We start from the raw sequence: 19,685 nt of genomic DNA, 5'->3' as shown, positions 1-19,685 counted from the left end.
AAAATAAAGCAGAAACACAGTTCTCCTGGAAAGCCCACTCGGTATCCTGCCTACCTGCTCCTTAGAGAACGCCATATCCTCTATCCAAGGACCACATACTCACATCTGTGCCAGGCTCTACATGATTATCAGCTTCTCCTACTTTCAAGTCTTATCCTTTCCAAGTTTAGCACCTCTGTGGAGGAAATTTGCTTTAGGAGTTATCCAATCTGGAGAGTAACCATTGATTTCCTTTTCTGAGAGATGGAAGACTACAGAAGGCTGCCAGGCTAGAGTGGTCAGAGATGATTTCAATATCCTTTGCCTATGAGAATGACTCATTGACCATATGAGTGTGACTTACTGACCATGAGACCTTCTCACACTACGACAGGAATTTTAATTTCTACCAAGAGAATTATAGGGAGGATATCAATGCAAAAGCCCTCGTTTTATTGCATTAAATATATGGGGACATTTATAGATACAGAGGGAGATTCTCCACAGTCTCCCTCTAACAATTTCTCTAAAGGGGCTAATTAATCTCTCATTCTTACTTTCTGTGAGTGGTGCAATAATTATGACTGTGTTAGTAACATAAGGACTCTTCCACTAGCAGGGTGGTTCTGGTTTTCCACTGTGAGACCTTCAGCATTGGACTTTACCATTTGTACCTCAGCACTTGTGCCTCCCAATAGTACACTGCAGAGCAGAAAGAACAGTCTAGGAGTGGGAGGATGAAGGTTGTTGGTGGGATGCTGTCACTGCATTTTATGCCCTTGGGCAAGGCTCCCAAAGTCTTCGAGTTTCTCAGCTGTAAAGTGTGGCTTGTGGTAGATGATCTAAGATTGTTTCCTACTTAGAATTCTAGATACATGCCAACATTCTGGCCTTACCCAGTCATCAGGAATGACCTGCTCACCCATCGCACAGCAAGACTGATTCACCTCTCGGAGATCTGGTAAGAAACGCAGTTGGAACTCTATGAGATGGTTCAGGGGACTAGTGATCTCTACTGGAAATCACAGTGTGTCCAGACCAGGGAAGCACAGGATGATTTTGGGAGTCATGGAGTAAGGAATATTGGCAGCAAGGTCCTATTAGCAAAAGTGCTCTAATCCTGGGATTTTGACTCCTGAGGTTGATCAGAGAGGTACTGAGGTGGAGACACCAAGGGACACTGTGTCAGCATGGCTCCCGTCTTGGTACAAACAACCGAGGCACATGGCCTTTCTTCCTGGTATTCCAAGTTCCTTTCTCACCTCACTGCAAACCAGACCACACTCTAACAGCTCCCATCTTCTCACCTGCTCCTCACTCTCAAGGTGGGAGCAGTGTGTGCCTGGGACAGACTGGGCAGGAATGACAGGAGCCAAGGCTTCACCATTAGGTTTGGACAATGTCTTCTGTGAACTTCAGTTCTTCCTTTCCTTTGGCTACTTAACATCCTTTCTTCACACACTTCCTCCATCAGTCATGAAAGCTTGTGCCACTTTATTAGACACTTTACAGGTTTTTGTTCACGTGCATCTCAATATGTCCCCAGTTTGTGGTCAGCGAGTGAAGGTGCTCATTTCGCAGAAATGTCTCAGATGATAGGAACAAGATTGTTGTTAACTTCCTTGTGTGTGCAGCATCACTCCCTCCTGTCTCTGCCTCAGCCACTTCCTGCCTCACTGTCCTTTTTTTGTGTCACCTACCACACAATGCGGTGGAGAGTGCACAGGACAGTTAGATTTGGGGCCCACGTCTCCTCCCTGTATAAGAGGTGGTGTTCTGGAGTGGTTGGGGGCATGCTGGGACCTGGAGGGAATCTCACCCATGAGGTCTCATTGAACAGGGCTCAGGTCCCTCTGCAGAGCCCTCCTCAGGCTGGTGCTGGTCCAGGGTGAAGCAACTGAGCTTTGCCAAATCTGCAGACTGCACTGTGCATTTCACAGTCAGAGTGGAATGAAAGGAATTGTTGGGCCATGACATCCTGTTGGGCTTTCTAGGCACCATTGGATGTTGTCAGTGTGAATAGATAGGTCTAGGGAGGGTGTGAGAGAATCTAGCATCAAAACTGCCTTCTTAACTCTCATATGTTACTATGGCTCACTTTGCTAATTTTTAAAGGTAATTAATTTATTTAGTTTTTAAGGTGGACAAATTTCAAGTATGTTGTATATACAGATTTAGGAGCATAGTGATACTTCCCACCCATGCTGCCAACCTCCCTCCTTCTGTTTCCAACAAAAATCAATTTTCTTTTATTTTTTAAAAAAAGATTTATTTTATTTTATTTTTATTTATTTTATTTATTTGAAAGATGGAGTTACAGAGAGATGTAGAGCCAGAAAGATAAAGATCTTTCATCCTGTGGTTCACTCCCCAAATGACCACAACAATATTGCTGCTCTGATCCACTCATCAAGTGACAAATAGGTCCCATACTGTCTTTGCCTCCACCAATTTATGCAATTAAAATCCCTATTATGAGCCCCCAGACATAATCTTTATAACTCTTTCCTGATGTGTGAGCACAATGACTCCTCTTAGAAAAGGATCAAGAGGATTTCTGCCATATCCCTGATGTGCAAGGAAGATGGATACATGGAACCAAGTGCAGGACGCTTCTCCACAGGGCTTTGGCTTGGCCCATTTCCCCTCCCCTTTCTCACTTGTAGTTCTCAAGGAAAACTGTAAAATGTCTTGAGAGTGCAACACTTTGAGATAAAGCCCGAGCTCTGTTCCTATCCATTGCTGACCAATTGCCCCCAAGTCACACTGTCTTCCAGTGCTTTATTCCAGCAACCTGTTAACCTCAGGGGATAAAACCAAGGTGGTATTGTTCTGCATACATCCCTACTAACTTACTTGTTAGGATACAGTTTAAAAATGATGAAATCTTTACTAATTATATACAGAATCGATCTTCTGTATACAAAGATAATTGGAAATGAAAAAAAAAACCTGGTGTTAAATTGGAAATGGCATAGAAAATTAATTAATTTTTTAAAAATATCATGTAGGATCTCCGTCTTTAATGTGCTGTACACTCTTATTTAATGCTATAACTAGTACTCCAACAGTATTTTTTCACTTTGTGTTGCTATGTGGGGGCAAACTGTTGAAATCTTTACTTAATATATACTAAACTGATCTTCTGTATATAAAGAGAATTGAAAATGAATCTTGATGTGAATGGAAGGGGAGAGGGAGCGGGAAAGGGGAGGGTTGCGGGTGGGAGGGAAGTTATTGGGGGGGAAGCATTGTAATCCATAAGCTGTACTTTGGAAATTTATATTCATTAAATAAAATTTAAAAAAAAAACTTGCAATGGGACCTTGAAACCCCTTAAGCTTGGTGGTACAAATACCATCTTAAGTGTTAAAGTGATCATATGAATAGGATTAAGTGTCTGGGAATAATAATAGAAAAATTAAAAAGGATGGGAAGCAGTCCACATAGCAGACTCATAGAATGAAAGTTACTTTAAGTAGCACCCTGACCTCAGAATCAGCCCTTAGGGCATTCTGGTCTGGCTGAAAATCCCACAAGAGCATTTCAGGATTGAAAGCCAAGACACTGGCAAAAAATGTACTACATGAAGGACCTCGATGTGTGAGACCCCAATGGAAAGAAGTGATCATCAAAGAAGGAGGTACTTTTTTGAAGGGAGGTGAGAACTTCTACTTTGCTGATGGCCTTGTCTAAATACAGATGAAGTATGTGGATTCAAAAGACTTCCATAGCCTAGGCAGCTAATGTCCAGAGCCTTGGGTGATCACTGACATCATACATAAAAGTGTTATTGTTAAATTAACTACAGGAATCATTATGCACTAACTTTCCATGCAAGACCTCTGTCCTCAATGAATTATATTATAATTATGTCTAAGTGCTTGCAAAAGATGTATCATTCTTGGGTACTTCTTTTTTTTTAACTTTTATTTAATGAATATAAATTTCCAGTGTACAGCTTATAGATTACAATGGCTTCCCCCCCCCCATAATTTCCCTCCCACCCGCAACCCTCCCCTCTCCCGCTCCCTCTCCCCTTCCATTTGCATCAAGATTCATTTTCAATTCTCTTTATATACAGAAGATCAATTTAGTATAAAGATTTCAACAGTTTGCACCCACATAGAAACACAAAGTGAAACATACTGTTTGAGTACTAGTTATAGCATTAAATCACAATGTACAGCACATTAAGGACAGAGATCCCACATGAGGAGCAAGTGCACAGTGGCTCCTGTTGTTGACCCAACAAATTGACACTCTAGTTTATGGCGCCAGTAACCATCCTAGGCTGTCGTCATGAGTTGCCAAGGCTATGGAAGCCTTCCAAGTTTGCCGACTCTGATCATATTTAGACAAGGTCATAAAAGACAGAGTGAGGATAGTAACCAATGATCCTAAGAGTGGCATTTACCAGGTTTGAACAATTATACAGCATTAAGTGGGGAAGAGGACCATCAGTACACACAGGTTGGGAGTAGAGCCATTGGTGGTAGAGTAGAGGTTATGATTACAAAGGAATGAGGCCCAAGTGCACTAGACAGGGCCTAGAACAAAGGACAGAGTCATTATTAGAGGAGCTAAGTGTTAATTGTTTCTAAAAAAAGTGAAATTAACCTCAAGATGCAACGACTTTGAGCATCTCTTGTCTGGATTGTTGAGGAGTAATTTTTTCTTGTAAATTGTTGAATTCTTAGTATAGAGTTTGTCTACTGTGTAGAAAGTTAATGGAAAATGGATCTTAGTGGAGAATGGGACTAGGAATGGGAGAGAGAGGAGGAGGAGGGGTGAGAGTGTGGGTGGGAGGGTGGGTATGGTGGGAAGAATGACTATACTCCTAAAGTTGTACTTACGAAATGCATTAATTTTGTATTCCTTAAATAAAAGGTTTTTTTGGGAAACAAACAAAAACCTAGGGTGGGATGCTTTTTATGGTTTTAGACAGATTCCTGAGCACTGGGGCACTGGCTCACCAGGAATCCTAGACTTCTGTTTTCCCTCACTGCTTATTTGAAAGCAATAAATCTGCTTTGTGCAGTTTATATATGGATGGCCTGTCTCACATATCTCAGAGAAACTGGCAACCAGTGCAAAAGATCTGCCTCACACCATGGTGAACCTTTGGGGGTGGGCACAGTTTTATTGGGAGCCTGGGAATTTCCCAGGGGGAAGGTGCAAGGCTATGATGGTCTCTCATTATGGCTTGCAGAATGTGGCTAAGCCCAGAAGCTTCTCAAGGGACTGTACAGCAGTTCTCTTGAGGCAAACCTTGCCAGAAACAACTGAGCAAAACCAGAGTATGTATCTGGAGAGCCACCAGGCCACTGTCACTGGAGCTTGAGCTGTCAAAGAAATCCTCAGGGGTAAAGTCCTCATTTAGTCAGAACACCATAGAATAAGGTAAAGTTGGTCACTTCCCAGACACTGCACTTGAACAGAGTCCATTTACATCACAGTTTACTGCCATCACTGTGCTTGAGTAGGAATGAGTGAGTCAGGCCTTCTGATGAATGTTGCAGCTACCAGAGGAGGCTATTCTTACATAATCCATGTTGGCACACGTAGCTAGAGCGATTTCCGTGAGTGATAAACTAGCTTTGTTCCCTGACCTAGAATTCACATTGTCAGGAGGCTAACTTACATACTTGCAGGCAGTATAACATCTCAGACTCCTCACAATGCTGGCAGTTCCTTGGCCTGATGTGATGTTACATGGGATTCCTTGGCAGCAGATCAAAGAAAAAAGCATTCAAGGTAGTAGCATTGGCTGAGACCCTGCAGGCAGGAGAGGCATGTGAGAACTGAAATCCTATATATTGACTCATTATCTGTGCAGATCTATTTGGGGTTGTGATTGACAGAATATGACTGTGTGCTTGGATCTAAGAGTACCCCACAATTGTACAGACTACTTATAATTTTCAAGATACAACTCAGTGGTTCTAACTTTGATGCACAAACCAGATAAATATTGCACAAAAGAAGCTGCAGCCAATTTCACTTCTAAGTATCAATTAAAAATTACTGCAAGTTAGAAATAAAATTTAACAACAATAATTAAAAGTATAATTATGACCAACAAAGTTCATTCTGATAATGGAAATGTGTATTAATATTAGGAAATCTAAAAATTTAATTCATCAAAGTAATAAATACTAGGAGCAAAATCATTTGATTGTCTCTGTAGATGCTGAAAGATATCTAGTAAAATTCACGCATTCATTTTAGAAAAATTCAGTTAAAAAGAAGTTGATGTTATCTTCCTTATCTTTGCCACAATAATGTTGCACCACAAATTACCTTCAAACCCAGTGACTCTTCATATATTTATCTATCACACATTTGTGGTTTGGTTTGTTCATCAAACTGTGACTGGTCTCAACTCATCAGCTCTCATCCTCACCACTGTTCTTTGGTGTAGTTTTCAGAGATCTAGAGAAACAGAATCGGTAACATCTATCTATATCTATACCTACATCTATTCTGCATATGTATATTTCTCTCTATATTTATTTCTATAGCTATAATTATGTGTATACCTATAGCTATAGCTATACCTGTCTATCTCTGTCTATTCACTCATCCCTCCAAATACACCTGTTCCACATCCATGGGTTCAGCCAACTATGATTTGAAACTGTAGTTAGGTTTGTGACTGTTATATCTATACTGAAGATGTACAGGCTTTTTTTCCTTGTTAGTATTCCCTAAATAGTACAGGATGATGAGTATTTACATAATATTTACATTGTATTAGTAATTATTAGCAACAAGGAGATTTGAAGTACATGAGAGGGTGTGCATAAGTTATACCAAATACTGCATCATTTTGTACAAAGAACATGAGCATCCATGGATTTTGGTATCCACAGGGTATCTTAGAACCAGTCCCTCACAAATGCTGAGGGCTAATGATACTTGTATTTGTATCTAAATCTGAATTGAGAGGGAGAGTGAGAGGGAGAAGAAAAGGGAGGAAAGGAAGGAAGGAAGGAAGGAAGGAAGGAAGGAAGGAAGGAAGGAAGGAAGGAGAGAGAGAGAGAGAGGCACTGGGAGAGAGAGAGAGGCACTGGGAGAGAGAGAGAGAGCAGGAGAAAGAGGAGAAAGAGAGAGAAGTCTATTTTAAGGAACTGGCTCACACACTGTGAGACTGGCAAGTCCAAAATCCATAGGACAAGTTGGTAGGCTAGAAATTCAGGTGAGTTGGTTTTGCAATCTTGAGTTCAGAATCTACTGGTCAAACCAAGTAAGCTGGAAACCCAGGGAGGTTTTCTTTGTTGCACATTTGAGGCTGATTTCCTTTTTCTTGGGAAATATCAGTCTTTGCCTTAAAGGTCTTCAACTGATTAAGAGGCCCATCTGAATTATGGAGGGTAATTTGTGTTACTCAGTATCTCCTGACTATGACCTTGTCTAAATATGATCAGAGTCGGTGAACTCAAAAGGCTTCCATAGCCTTGGCAACTCATGACTAGAGCCTAGGGTGATTACTGATGCCATAAACAAGAGTGTCAATTTGCTAAGTCAACAAAAGGAGTCACTGTGCACTTGCTCCTCATGTAGGATCTCTGTCCTTAATGTGCTGTACATTGTGATTTAATGCTATAACTAGTATACCAACAGTATTTTTCACTTTGTGTTTCTATGTGGGTGCAAACTGTTGAAATCTTTACTTAATATATACTAAACTGATATTATGTATATAAAGCTAATTGAAAATGAATCTTGATGTGAATGGAAGGGGAGAGAGAGCGGGAAAGGGGAGGGTTGCGGGTGGGAGGGAAGTTATGGGGGGGGGAAGCCATTGTAATCCATAAGCTGTACTTTGGAAATTTATATTCATTAAATAAAAGTTTAAAAAAATGTTAATCACCGCTAATATCGCCTTCACAACAACTAGTACCATAGCCTAGACAAGCTGACATAGAAAAGTTTTTAGAAAGCTTTTATTTAATATATGTAAATTTCATAGGTACAACTTTTGGACTTTTAGAACTTCTTCTCCCCATACCCGCTCTCCCACCCCCAAACCATCCCATCTCCTACTCTCTCTCCCACTCCATTCTTCATTAAGATTAATTTTTAATTATCTTTTTTAAGGGAAAAAGTTTATTGGGGGAAACCCGACAGACCAGAGGGAAGGGGCAAGGAAGGAAAAAGAGAGAGAGAGGGAGAGTGTAAGAGATCCAGAGAGGGATCAGGAGATGGAGAGAAAGAGAACCACATATTCAGGAACAGGTCCTTTTAAAACTTTGCTAGGGGGCGGGCAGGGAAGTAGGAGCAGCGAACCCCATTAGGATGGGGGTAAAGGTTGACACAGATGGTTGTTCCATGTGGTCACCTGATTTCCAGCAATGGTGGCGGGGGCTAGAACCTAAGATGGTGTCAGGACTGTGCCACTTTTCTAACATTCCCCCCTTTTGTTTTTTATAAATCAGGAGTTGCATGAGATTACATTAGCCAAAAACGTCCAGGAGGAGTGGAGGGATGATCTGTCTTTAGAGCTACTGCTTGCTTACATGGGGTGATGAGGTACTCTGCTGGCATGGAGCAATGTCTCAAGCCACCGTCTCCTGGATGGGGAGCCAAGTATATCCCTCTAGTAGCAATTGATTGACAGTCTGGTTGCTGAAGGCCTTGGTTCATTCCATTATCATGTCCTGTAAATAATTAAACATACATTGTAGTATAAAATACAGGGTGAGAATAGCAACCAGTGATCCTAAGAGTGGCATTAACCAAGTAATGAGAGGATTTCATAGAGGAGAGGAAATGAGGAGGGTCTCTGGATCCTTGTGAAGACTGATGCATGTGGTTTAAAGCTGTTCCCAACCAAGGCCAGGAAAAAGGCCACTTATCTTTTGTGGGTAGAGGGGTTTGTCTGTGGAGAAAATCCTGAACCATCATGCAACATTAAGTTGGGGAGAGGACCATCAATACACACAGGTTGGGAGTAGAGCCATTGAAGTTAGAGTAGAAGCTATGATACAAAGCAGTGAGGCCCCAAATGGGCTGGATAGGGTCTGGAACAGAAGATCAACGCTATACTAAGTCAAGATTTCAATAATTCGCACCCACTCCCACACACAAAGTATATAGTACTGTTTGAAGACAAGATTTACTGTTAATTCTCATAGTATAACTCATTAAGGACAGAGGTCCTACATGTAGAGCAAGTGCGCAGTGACTCCTGTTGTTGATTTAACAATGGACACTCTTATTTATGACATCAGCTATCGCCTGAGGCTCTTGTCATGAGCTGCCAAAGCTACAGAAGCCTTCTGAGTCTACAAACTCCATCAGTATTTAGACAGGGCTATAATCAAAGTGGAAGTTCTCTCCTCCCTTCAGAGAAAAATCCATCCTTCTTTGATGGCCCCTTATCTCCACTGGGGTCTCACTCACAGAGATCCTTTGTGTAGATCATTTTTTGCCACAATGCTTTGGCTTTTCGATGGCATAGAAAATTAACCATCACATGGCATGTGGATTGCCTGGGGTAGCTCTGTTCCACTTCAGCTATCTTTCACCTGGAACCAACAATAAACATGTGAGAAGGAAATACTGAATTTTACACAAGTGCTAGACAATGTGAAACAAAATATTTAAGAGTTAAGAATTTTTATAGCATCTCAAATTTAAAACCTTACCTTATTCATTTTTTACCTTTGTTTTAGTTAAAAGCATGTGGGTACAGGTTAGGGAAGGACCCTATTTGAGGTGAGGATTAAACGAGTTAACTATGCAAAGTACTTTAAAAAGTGCCTGGTTGCTTAGCAAGTTCTATTGAAATGTTATCTATGATTTTATAATCATGATTCTCTTTACAAGACATGTGTCTTTTTTTGAAAAGCTATTTTGTAGCCATGACTAATTTTTCTTCCTAAATCTCAAAGTTGGATGGTGTGTTCACCAAGCACTCAAGTGCTGCTTTCATATCCCAGCTTCCTTTGCACCTGGGTTGGGTCCACATGACTGGGTTTTGGTTGATGGATGTGATTTAATAAAAAAGACAATAAGAGAAACTTCTATTCTTTGTAAATATTAGATGTTTAAGAGATGAATCCAGGGTGATTACCCCTCAACAATACATCAGGCTACATTATTTGACTTTGAGGAGGCACAGGATAACACCCTGTGGGCAAGAAAACAACAACAGAACCTAAACTAACCTAAGCTTCCATGGAAGTGGGAGTTCTGAGTTATAAACCCCCAGGGAATGCTGGCTGCCCACAGGCCAAATGAAGATGTCAGCAATGCTCTTGGGAGCCTAAATTTTGACTCAGTGGAAAATGAGCTGTGGAACTGAGGGATTTCTGGATTAAGCCAGAGACCGCAGAATGGAGCTGAAGTGGTCTCTGTTAGGTAGCACCTGCACTCCCTTTTTAGTTCCTGATAGAAAATACATGTAACCCCTCTCTGAAGTAAAACTGCTTTGGTTTCAGCTGCTAGGATTCCCATACTTGACTTCACAATCACAGATTATGAAAGTTGCTCCTAAAAATCACCAAAAATGACATTCTGCGAAAAATCAGTATCAGATTTACATTATGAGTCCGTCAGGGTTGGTCAGTTCATGCTGCAGTAACAAATACTTCTGAGCTGAGTCTCAGTGGCTAAACGCCAAGCTGATTTCTTTCTTGCTAAGTCTGCACCACGTCTGGACAGCTCCCCTGGGAATACATGCAGACGATGACAACTATTAGCTTCAAAATATATGGGTTATTTTGATTCTGGGGTAATGTTACTACTTAAGCAGTGGAAAGAGTGATAAAAATCCACACACGATTTCCAAGAACTAATCATGTAGAGCACTTACAGAATTCGAAGCAAAACATTAGAAGATATCTATGTAACAACTGTAGTAAATGCTCCATAGATACCAACTGGAATAAAATGAGAAAATTAGAATTATGATTGAGTGGAATTTTTGAGGGAATCTAATATATATTTTTTTGACAGGCACAGTTAGACAGTGAGAGAGACAGAGAGAAAGGTCTTCCTTCCATTTGTTCACCCCCAAATGGCCGCTATGGCTGGCGCTGTGCCCATCTGAAGCCAGGAGCAAGGTGCTTCCTCCTGGTCTCCCATGCAGGTGTAGGGCCCAAGCACTTGAGCCATCCTCCACTGCCTTCCCAGGCCACAGCAGAGAGCTGGACTGGAAGATGAACAATCGGGACAGAACTGGCGCCCCAACCGGGACTAGAACCCAGTGTGCCGGCGCCGCAGGCAGAGGATTAGCCTAGTGAGCCATGGCGCAGGCAAGGGAACCTAATATTTTAAAGGCATGTGATAATTCTGTTATCACCCACCCTTTACTGCTCTCAATTCCTTCCTTCAATGGTTCCTTTTCATTAAAGTGGTCAGATGCGACGGAAAGTCCTAGAAAATATGTTTTTTAGGGTGTAGAGTTTTTTTTTCTTCTCTTGGTCTCTTTATGATATTGTCCTCCCCATAACACTGCTCTCTGTAATTCTACATTTTAGATATTCTATTGTGTTTGCTTTCTTATTAGAGTACAAATTGTCTGGGCCATTTAACAATTAAAATTCTAATTAGTGAATTATTTCTTAGAGGCAATGAGTGTCAGACCTTCATAGAACAGCTCCAAAACTGGTTGGAGGAATTGCTATAGAATCCTCAAAACTGGGTTGGCTCACACAGGAATCCAATTCTTGACACTGGGGTGGTGGGCCAGAGCAGGTATTAATTGCATAGCACACAGCAAGGAACAAAGCAGCCATCACTTAATTCCCAGATTCCTCGAGGGCTCTGGGAACAAAGTTCCTTTTTTTTTTTTCTTTAAGATTTATTTATTTATTTATTTGAAAGGCAGAATTATACACACGCATACACACACCCATACACACAGAGAAAGAGGGACACAGAGAGAGAGACAGAGACAGAGAAGAGAAAGAGAAAGAGGTCTGCTATCCACTGATTCACTCCCCAAATGACCAGACTGGGCTGATCCGAAACCAGGAGCCAGGAGCTTCTTCCAGGTCTCCCATGTGGGTGCAGGGGCCCAAGCACTTGGGACATCTTCTCCTGCTTTCCCAGGCTATTAGCAGGGAGCTGGATCTGAAGTAGAGCAGCCGGGACTCAAACTGGCACCCATATGGGATGCTGGTATTGCAGGTGAAGATTAACCTACTGTACCACAGTGCCGGCCCCAACAAAGCTTTTCATGGATTGAAGTTGAGGTTGAGAGCTATGTGCTCAGCTTGTGCGCAGGTCTGTGGTTGGTTGTTGAAATCATTTCCCTCTTTGATTGGTCAGAGATATTGAGTCCTTTAGGGAATTTTGATGATGGCAAAGTGGGCTCTAGTCAATCTTGGGGCCAAGTTCTGGTTGTGGTTATTTTTTGCTTGGGGCCTGGAAAAAAGAGCCCTAAAGATCAAGGTGTGGCCGGCGCCGTGGCTCAACAGGCTAATCCTCCACGTAGCGGCACCGGCACACCAGGTTCTAGTCCTGGTCGGGGCCCCGGATTCTGTCCCTGTTGCCCCTCTTCCAGGCCAGCTCTTTGCTATGGCCCGGGAGTGCAGTGGAGGATGGCCCAGGTGCTTGGGCCCTGCACCCCATGGGAGACCAGGAGAAGCACCTGCTCCTGGCTTTGGATCAGCGTGGTGCACCTGCCGTGGTGGCCATTGGAGGGTGAACCAACGGCAAAGGAAGACCTTTCTCTCTGTCTCTCTCTCACTGTCCACTCTGCCTGTCAAAAATAAAAAAAAAATCAAGGTGTTATAAAGATCAGGAGATAAATGCCCTCCTGATCCTGTGATCAGGGACCCTGTGGGGTAGGTGGCACCACTCTCTCAATTCAGTGAGTTGGTTTTAGTCAGGGATTGATTTGCAATAATAAAAACAGGGAAAGGACACTTCAAGTTAAGGGAAGGAGGCTGGGAGACTGAGAAACTAGGACGTGATGATACCTAGCATCTTCCTGCAAGGCACTGCACAGGAGCCTGATCTCAGACCCTGTCCTTGACAGAAGATGTTCGAGGGGTAGGAGAGTGGAGGAAGAAGGGCAATGAATGTTGCTGCAGTACTCAAGACAAGTCTCCCTGGGAAGAGGGCAAGGCTCAAAAGGGAAAATCTTCCTCTAGCATGAACCCTTCTATGGTACCTGATGTCCTTTAAGCCTCTGAGTCTAGCTACTCTGGATCAGAACGAACATAATTACAACACTGGGATCTTATGTTTTCTGTTTCTGAGGCTGCGCAGTGCAAGCTGCATGTTCCTCTTCACTTCCTGTTTCTCTAATCTAGCACTGACACCACTGGTCTGGCCGGGCTCTCAGAACGTGTTTTGCTGAAAACATAAGCAAATGTTGGAATGTTCTCCGTATATTCATACACCTTGGATGCTTTCCTCTGGCTCCTGCGTTCATTCTTCCAACAAGATGATCACATATCAGCCCCAAAGGGAGAGGTGGAGAAGTCACAGGAGTGTGTAGCCAAGGGGAGTGGCTGGCTGGTAAGTCTGAGTATGTTTTTGTTGTGACATTGGTGTGAATATATATGTGTGTTTGTGTGTGTGTGTATGGGGAGGTACCTGCTATGTGTGTGTTTATGTGTTTGTATATACGTGTATTGTATTAATATGTGTGTTTAGAGTGTGTGACAGTGTGTGTATTTTACATATTCATGTATTTGTATTATGTGTCAAGGGCTGTTTGTGTATATGTGTGTACTGTGCACGTACATTTGTGTGCCCCTTGTGCTCTGTGACAAACTCACTACTGGCTGTTTCGAAGACATGTCTTGAATTTCACTTTCTTCCTGAGCAACATCGCCAATGGGATAACATATGTCAGCTCTTCTGTGTTGGAGGCAGAAAATACAAAATGTGGCTCACCTGTGAGGCGTATTCTGGATAGGTTTGCTGGTGAGGCAGAGGCTGCAGAGGGTGCAAACTGATTCCAGATCCCAGAGAAGAACCACTCATTTTTGCTCTCAGGTGTCTTCCTCCCCTCAGCCTGGTCCTGCCTGGCCATTTTTTTAAGCTCACCATTCCCTGTAAAGTACAAATGATACTGCATTGATGAAGCATAGTGTCAGTGTCACCTGGAGTCTAAAGAAGCCAAGGACAAGGAGATTGAGAGGCCTGTAGTTTTCAGATCAGTAGTCCACAGACTTAGGAGGCAGTGGCCTCCCTGTTCACCAAAGAACTTTTAGAGGTAAAATAGTGTGTTCTTCCCAGAAAATGGCTGACCAGGTCTGAGTGAGGCTGTTCTATGGTTCTGATTCTTCTGTCTTCCTCCAAAGTCACCAGACCTTCCTGGACTGTCTCCATCCTAAGCCTCACTAAGACGTCACTGAACAAAGATGCCAGTCACTAAGCCACATGCATCGTGTTCTCCTTTGTTGGGTGCTGGGACTCAGGGAGGACTGAGATGGTGTTTCAGGTGAACAGAGTAGAATACACATCCATCAGTGTTGTGCAAGTGAGTAAACCATGACATTGAGATCCACTGCAGTTAGGATTCCCCCTCACCCCCAGAGCCTTTATCAGGATTTGTTTTATCTGGAAAAACAGATGTGGACCAACAAGTGTCTTCCCTAGTCTCACAGAGGAAATCAAGCAGATGCAACTGCATGCTCTTGAAATTGTGAGTGATGTCAGTGTGTGAAGCAAAGATACATTGCTCTCTCATCAGAAGAATGATGGGGTTACCTTCTTGGGGATGACATGGCCCTAATTTGTAGAGGACTGAGAATTGCTCGAAAGTGTTATGAAATGTGTTGGGGTCTTATGAGGGAGAGAGCTCCATGGGCAGCTAGCTGAGGCCCAAGGTTCACTCCGAAGGGATGCTGAGGCCCAGGCAGGGCGACTGTCCTGAGTGATGTCCATGTCTCCACTGAGCATTGAGATTTCCTGCACGGGGATGGTTCCCTGGGTGTTTTCTTCCTCACAACAGCAACACCCAAGCAACCCCCAGCTTTTAGGCCTCTGCAGTCTTCACTACAACCTTTCTCCAGAGATCGATCCTGATCCATTATTTCTGGTCCCCAAACCACCAAGCCAGACCCTCCCAGAACCTTCCTGCCCATTCCCTCTGGGTCCATTCAGCCATAAAAACCTTCCTGCTGCCCCGGACACACAGGATCAATGGTGTACCTGCCTTTGTGTCTCTGCCCACAACGGCTCCAGACTCTGTGTCTGAAATTCTAGCCGTTCCTCAGGTTCCAAGCCATTGCACCTTCCTCCATGAAATCTCTTAAACTCATTATGGAGTGATAATGGGGGTGGGTAGGTGTGGACAAGAAATAGAGAATCTGGCCTCTCTCCTCACTCATTCTTCCACTCCTACATCAAATTTAAAAACCTCCCTCTAGCCAGAGAAAGACGAAAGGCAGGTGTTTCTGAGAATCAGAATATTAGTAAGCCTTACTGTTTTCTCTAGGTGGAGGAAAATGAATATGAAGTGGTTTCTCTGGAGGATCTGCCAGGGGAGCTGCCCCAGGATACCACAGGGAGGCTGTCAAGAGGTAAAAGTACTTTCCTAGAAGGGGTGAGCTGGAGACAAGTGGAGAGAGAGTGGTGCGAGGAAATCAGTCAGTCGGGGACCAAAGCTGGGAGCCTACAGAGTTTGGCTGGCTCTGAAGTGACAGCCTTGGGATCATAAGAGTTGAAAGCATCATGTAAACAAGCAGAATGCACTTGACTGGCCATGGCCTTGGGGTTAGGCTCAGCCTTCTCAAGAGTTAGTGCACTTACTCCTCATGTAGGATCTCTGCCCTTAATGTGCTGTACATTGTGATTTAATGCTATAACTAGTACTGAAACAGTATTTTACACTTTGTGTTTCTGTGTGGGTGCAAACTGCTGAAATCTTTACTTAATATATACTAAATTGATCTTCTGTGTATAAAGATAATTGAAAATGAATCTTGAGGTGAATGAAAGGGGAGAGGGAGTGGGAGAGGGGAGGGTTGCGGATGGGAGGGAAGTTATGGGGGAGGGAAAGCCATTGTAATCCATAAGCTGTACTTCAGAAATTTATATTCATTAAATAAAAGTTAAAAAAAGAGTTAGTGCTTAACTTTCAAGGTATCAACTTTGCCATCTAACCGAGAGAGAATTTAGGAATGTTGTCAATTCATCCACCTTCCTGACCAGAAGAAAGTATTTGTGATTCATTATGTATGTCAACATGAACCTTTTTTTTTTTTTTTTACTTTATGAACATAAATGATCTGACCACTGGGGAAAAAGCCATGCTAATTTAATCTACTCCATAGGAAAATAACCAGTACATGTGCTAATGCCTATTTAACTTTGTCTTCCAGCAATCAAGTTTAGATATCACTTTAAAAATGTTTTCTGAGTTCAAGAGATATATTAATGTTAAGGATTGGAACTATGTACTGATTCCAGATTGCTCATATGGAAATTACTCTTTCTTCAGCTTGCCAGTCAAGGAAGAGTGTTCCACCTTCTGCACTTCCCAGATACTCTGTCCTTTCAAATTTGTTTTCCATCCAACTAGGGAAGCTGCAGAGAGCCAATCCCTTCCCTTAGATTTCATCTGTGGGTCTGCGAGCCAGGGTGGTGTGCAGCCCTGTCATCTGAGACCTGTCAGTGACTTACAATTTGCTAGTTAACCCAATGGTCCCTTCTTTGTGTGCTCCAGGTGCTCTGTGAGGCCAAGAGAAGGGAATTCCCATCCTCCCCCTACCCCTAAACAGACCTACAAAGCTTGAGATTAAGTTTTTTAGTGTCTGGTTGGTATCTCCAAGTCTCCTCTCTCAACTAATAACTGATAGTCCCCTGGTTGAGAATGTTCAGCCCCACCTTCAGGATGTGAGCAAACAATGGGCACCCTGGGCAGGTGTCAAGGACAGGTGCTGGTCTCTGTCTCTCCTACCTCCCAGCTCGAGATAATCATCCCCTGAGGGAATGAAGCATCCTTGGGGGCATGGTTTCTGTTGAGGATAAATTGGGTAGATGGGATCTAACTCCAGTTTCCTCTGCTTTCTTCTGACTATTCTAGGTCTGAGGAAGAAAGAACAGACCCCAAAGAGATTGAGACTCATTCTGGTGGGGAAAACAGGAAATGGGAAAAGTGCAACAGGAAACAGCATCCTTGGCAAAAAAGTATTTGAATCTAAACTCAGTACTAGATCAGTGACCAAGACCTTCCAGAGAGACATCCGAGAGTGGGCTGGGAGGGAACTCGAGGTGATTGACACCCCTGACATCTTGTCCTCTCTGTTCCATCGGGATGTGGAAGCCCGGGAGATCTGTCAAGCCATCACCTTCTCCTCGCCAGGGCCTCACGCTGTACTCCTGGTGACACAGCTGGGCCGATTCACAGAGGAGGATAAGCAGGCAGTCAGGCGTCTCCAGGAGATCTTTGGAGTGGGGATCCTGGCACACACCATCCTAGTGTTCACCCGGAAGGAAGACCTCGCAGGCCGCTCCTTGGAAGAGTACCTGCACGAGACTGACAACCAGGACCTTGCCAAGCTGGATGTGCTGTGTGAACGGCGCCACTGTGGCTTCAGCAACAGAGGGGAGAGGGCTGAGCAGGAGGCCCAGCTGCAGGAGCTCATGGAGAAAGTCGAAGGAATCCTGTGGGAAACAGAAGGCCACCACTTTAGCAACAGGGCTTACCAATACTCCCAGCAGTGCCTTCTGCTCAAAGGGGAGCAGGAAACTGGAATGACCCAGGGGCAGGGCTCTGAGGAAGTGTTCGTCGAGGAGTCCTGCTTGGCAGGGCTGCCCCAAGTCCTAAAGGAGTCTGAGAAAACCCATAAATACCTCCTGGGGAGGGTACCCTTTTGAACCCATGCTGGCTATGACGAAGGGCCTTCCTCAGCCCTGTATCCAGCCCCCATTTCTGGCTCTCTCCATCCCACATAGCACTGCTCAGTCCCCAGGTCAGAGTGTCTGGTATGGTCAGAGGGGTGATGATCTCTGTCTGTGTGCCCTGCTCATATCCCAGGCCCTTGGTTCCTGCTTCCAGAACACCTGGGCCCTTCCTCTGTACCCAACAGCATGCTATGCTGTCCTCATGCAGGACCTCCCATCCCAATGGCACTACTTTTTTTGAGGGCTTGTCTGTACCTTGATAGAGCCAAAGCTTGTTGAGGTCAGACCCACGCCTCCTTCTTCCACGTCACTCCCACAGCTGCCTGGATAGAAGCTGTGATCGCTAAGTCAGTGTTATTGCAGCAACTGAGTGTGAGCTGTTGACCAGATGACTGCATGTGTTCTGGGCTGTGGCCTTGCCTGTTAAGGCAGCAGGTGCAAGGGCTGTTAAGGTGCCTGACTTGTGATGGACAGAACACAGCAGAGGCTCTGAGATGTGAGCAGGGAGGGATACTCGGAACAGGGGAGAAGGTGGAAGGAGCAGCCCATTTTTCACTCTTGAATCTCAACAATTTGTTCTTTAGAAGCTGTCTAGTGGGAGCAGTGAGTGAGATCTGGAGTGAGATATCTAAGAAGCCAGGCTCTGGTGAAGAAGGGAGATCTTAGCCCTGGCTGCAGGACATGGAGTGTCCTTGAGGTGCCAGGTAAACTTGGGGAGGGGTCAGCACCCCTCCCCCAAAAGGAAGACTTAGATGAGAGCAGGTCTATATCTTGGATGCTCCCCCATTTTCCTTGGGTGCCATGACCGTCTCATTAGATCTGCCTTAAGGTGTTGGAAAGCAAAGTCTGTTTTCACCGTGTCTCGCCCTTTGCTATAACGCCTACCTTCATCCTTGATCATCTGGAGACTGTAGATGGGAAGAGTATCTGTGTGTGTAAATGGAATTATCAGCAAGATGGTTGTGGAGGATTGAAGGGGGAGGGATTAGGGAGGAATGGGGACCTGCAAAGTGTCAGTTGTGTGACTTGAGCATCTTGTGGGGCAGCCTGCCTGGTTGAGGTGAGAACTCTGCACACCACGGGAGCGTCTTCTTGTACGACCACTCCTACAGACAGGGTTTCTATGCAGTGACACAAGATAGGATGAGAAGGGGGCCGAAGGTTGGCCTGGCCTGGCCTCACATGGGAAGCCATCTGACCATGTCAACATGTTCCTGTGTTCCACTTCCCCTTCTTTGGGGTTCAAGAATCCCCTGAGAAGTTTGGCTGGTGTATGGGAACAGACAGGGACTTCCAGAGAGAAGTCACAAGTGGAGATGGTGGTGACAGGACTTGTGGACAGTCAGAAAACTGGCAGACACAGCCCGAGTTCTACTGACCAGAGATTCTATACCATTAGACACCCCTGCATTGTGTTTTTCGTGCTGAAACTACGGCACCCACCTTCCCCATATGTAGAAGGCTCCGAAGACAGCCAAAACATCTCTTCTGCTGAAAGATTCAGAAAATTGTCCTATAGAAGAACAGTTTCCATCTATGGGCATTTTACATGTGTTGAAATATTAAAGTGCCTTAAACATAGACAATTATTGATAATTTACTTTTTAAAAAAAAATGAAGGGAGACTTATGTTGGTGTGTGGAAGAACCATTTATTAAACTAATGATTCATTTTCCCCTGAACTGAGAATGCAAGATTTACCACTTATTCAATTCTGATATTCCCTACTGTTTATATCAGAATTTTCATTTCTGCTCATGTCTTCTGTTTTTCTATTCTTATGTGAATAAAATATTGATCTGATTATAATGGTTTTCATTGTACTATGATGAAACAAGTTCATGTTCAGTCTACATTTTTATGCTTTTCTTGTCATTTTCAGGCAT

The 19,685-nt window shown here is 43.7% G+C and overlaps 1 protein-coding gene across 1 annotated transcript; it reads left to right on the top strand.

The window, feature by feature from the left end:
* The first annotated feature begins 880 nt into the window (after positions 1-880).
* Positions 881-19,548, top strand: GIMAP6 (GTPase, IMAP family member 6). The gene is made up of 4 exons (XM_062193795.1): positions 881-940; positions 13,251-13,458; positions 15,389-15,473; positions 16,979-19,548. The coding sequence occupies exons 2-4, from the start codon at positions 13,318-13,320 to the stop codon at positions 17,770-17,772; spliced, it is 1,020 nt and encodes a 339-aa protein (XP_062049779.1). The 5' UTR covers positions 881-940; positions 13,251-13,317; the 3' UTR covers positions 17,773-19,548.
* Positions 19,549-19,685: the final 137 nt, after the last annotated feature.

Source organism: Lepus europaeus, chromosome 5 (genome assembly GCF_033115175.1).
Source record: "Lepus europaeus isolate LE1 chromosome 5, mLepTim1.pri, whole genome shotgun sequence".
In the NCBI taxonomy this organism is placed as follows: domain Eukaryota; kingdom Metazoa; phylum Chordata; class Mammalia; order Lagomorpha; family Leporidae; genus Lepus; species Lepus europaeus.
This window is presented reverse-complemented; position numbering and strand designations above follow the sequence as displayed.

Bases quoted from the DNA above. Each gene is read 5' to 3' on its own strand.
- GIMAP6 (XM_062193795.1), top strand. From the start codon at position 13,318: ATGTTCTCCGTATATTCATACACCTTGGATGCTTTCCTCTGGCTCCTG. The intron at 13,459-15,388 runs GTAAGTCTGAGT...TGTTTTCTCTAG, and splicing joins CCAAGGGGAGTGGCTGGCTG to GTGGAGGAAAATGAATATGA. The intron at 15,474-16,978 runs GTAAAAGTACTT...TGACTATTCTAG, and splicing joins CACAGGGAGGCTGTCAAGAG to GTCTGAGGAAGAAAGAACAG.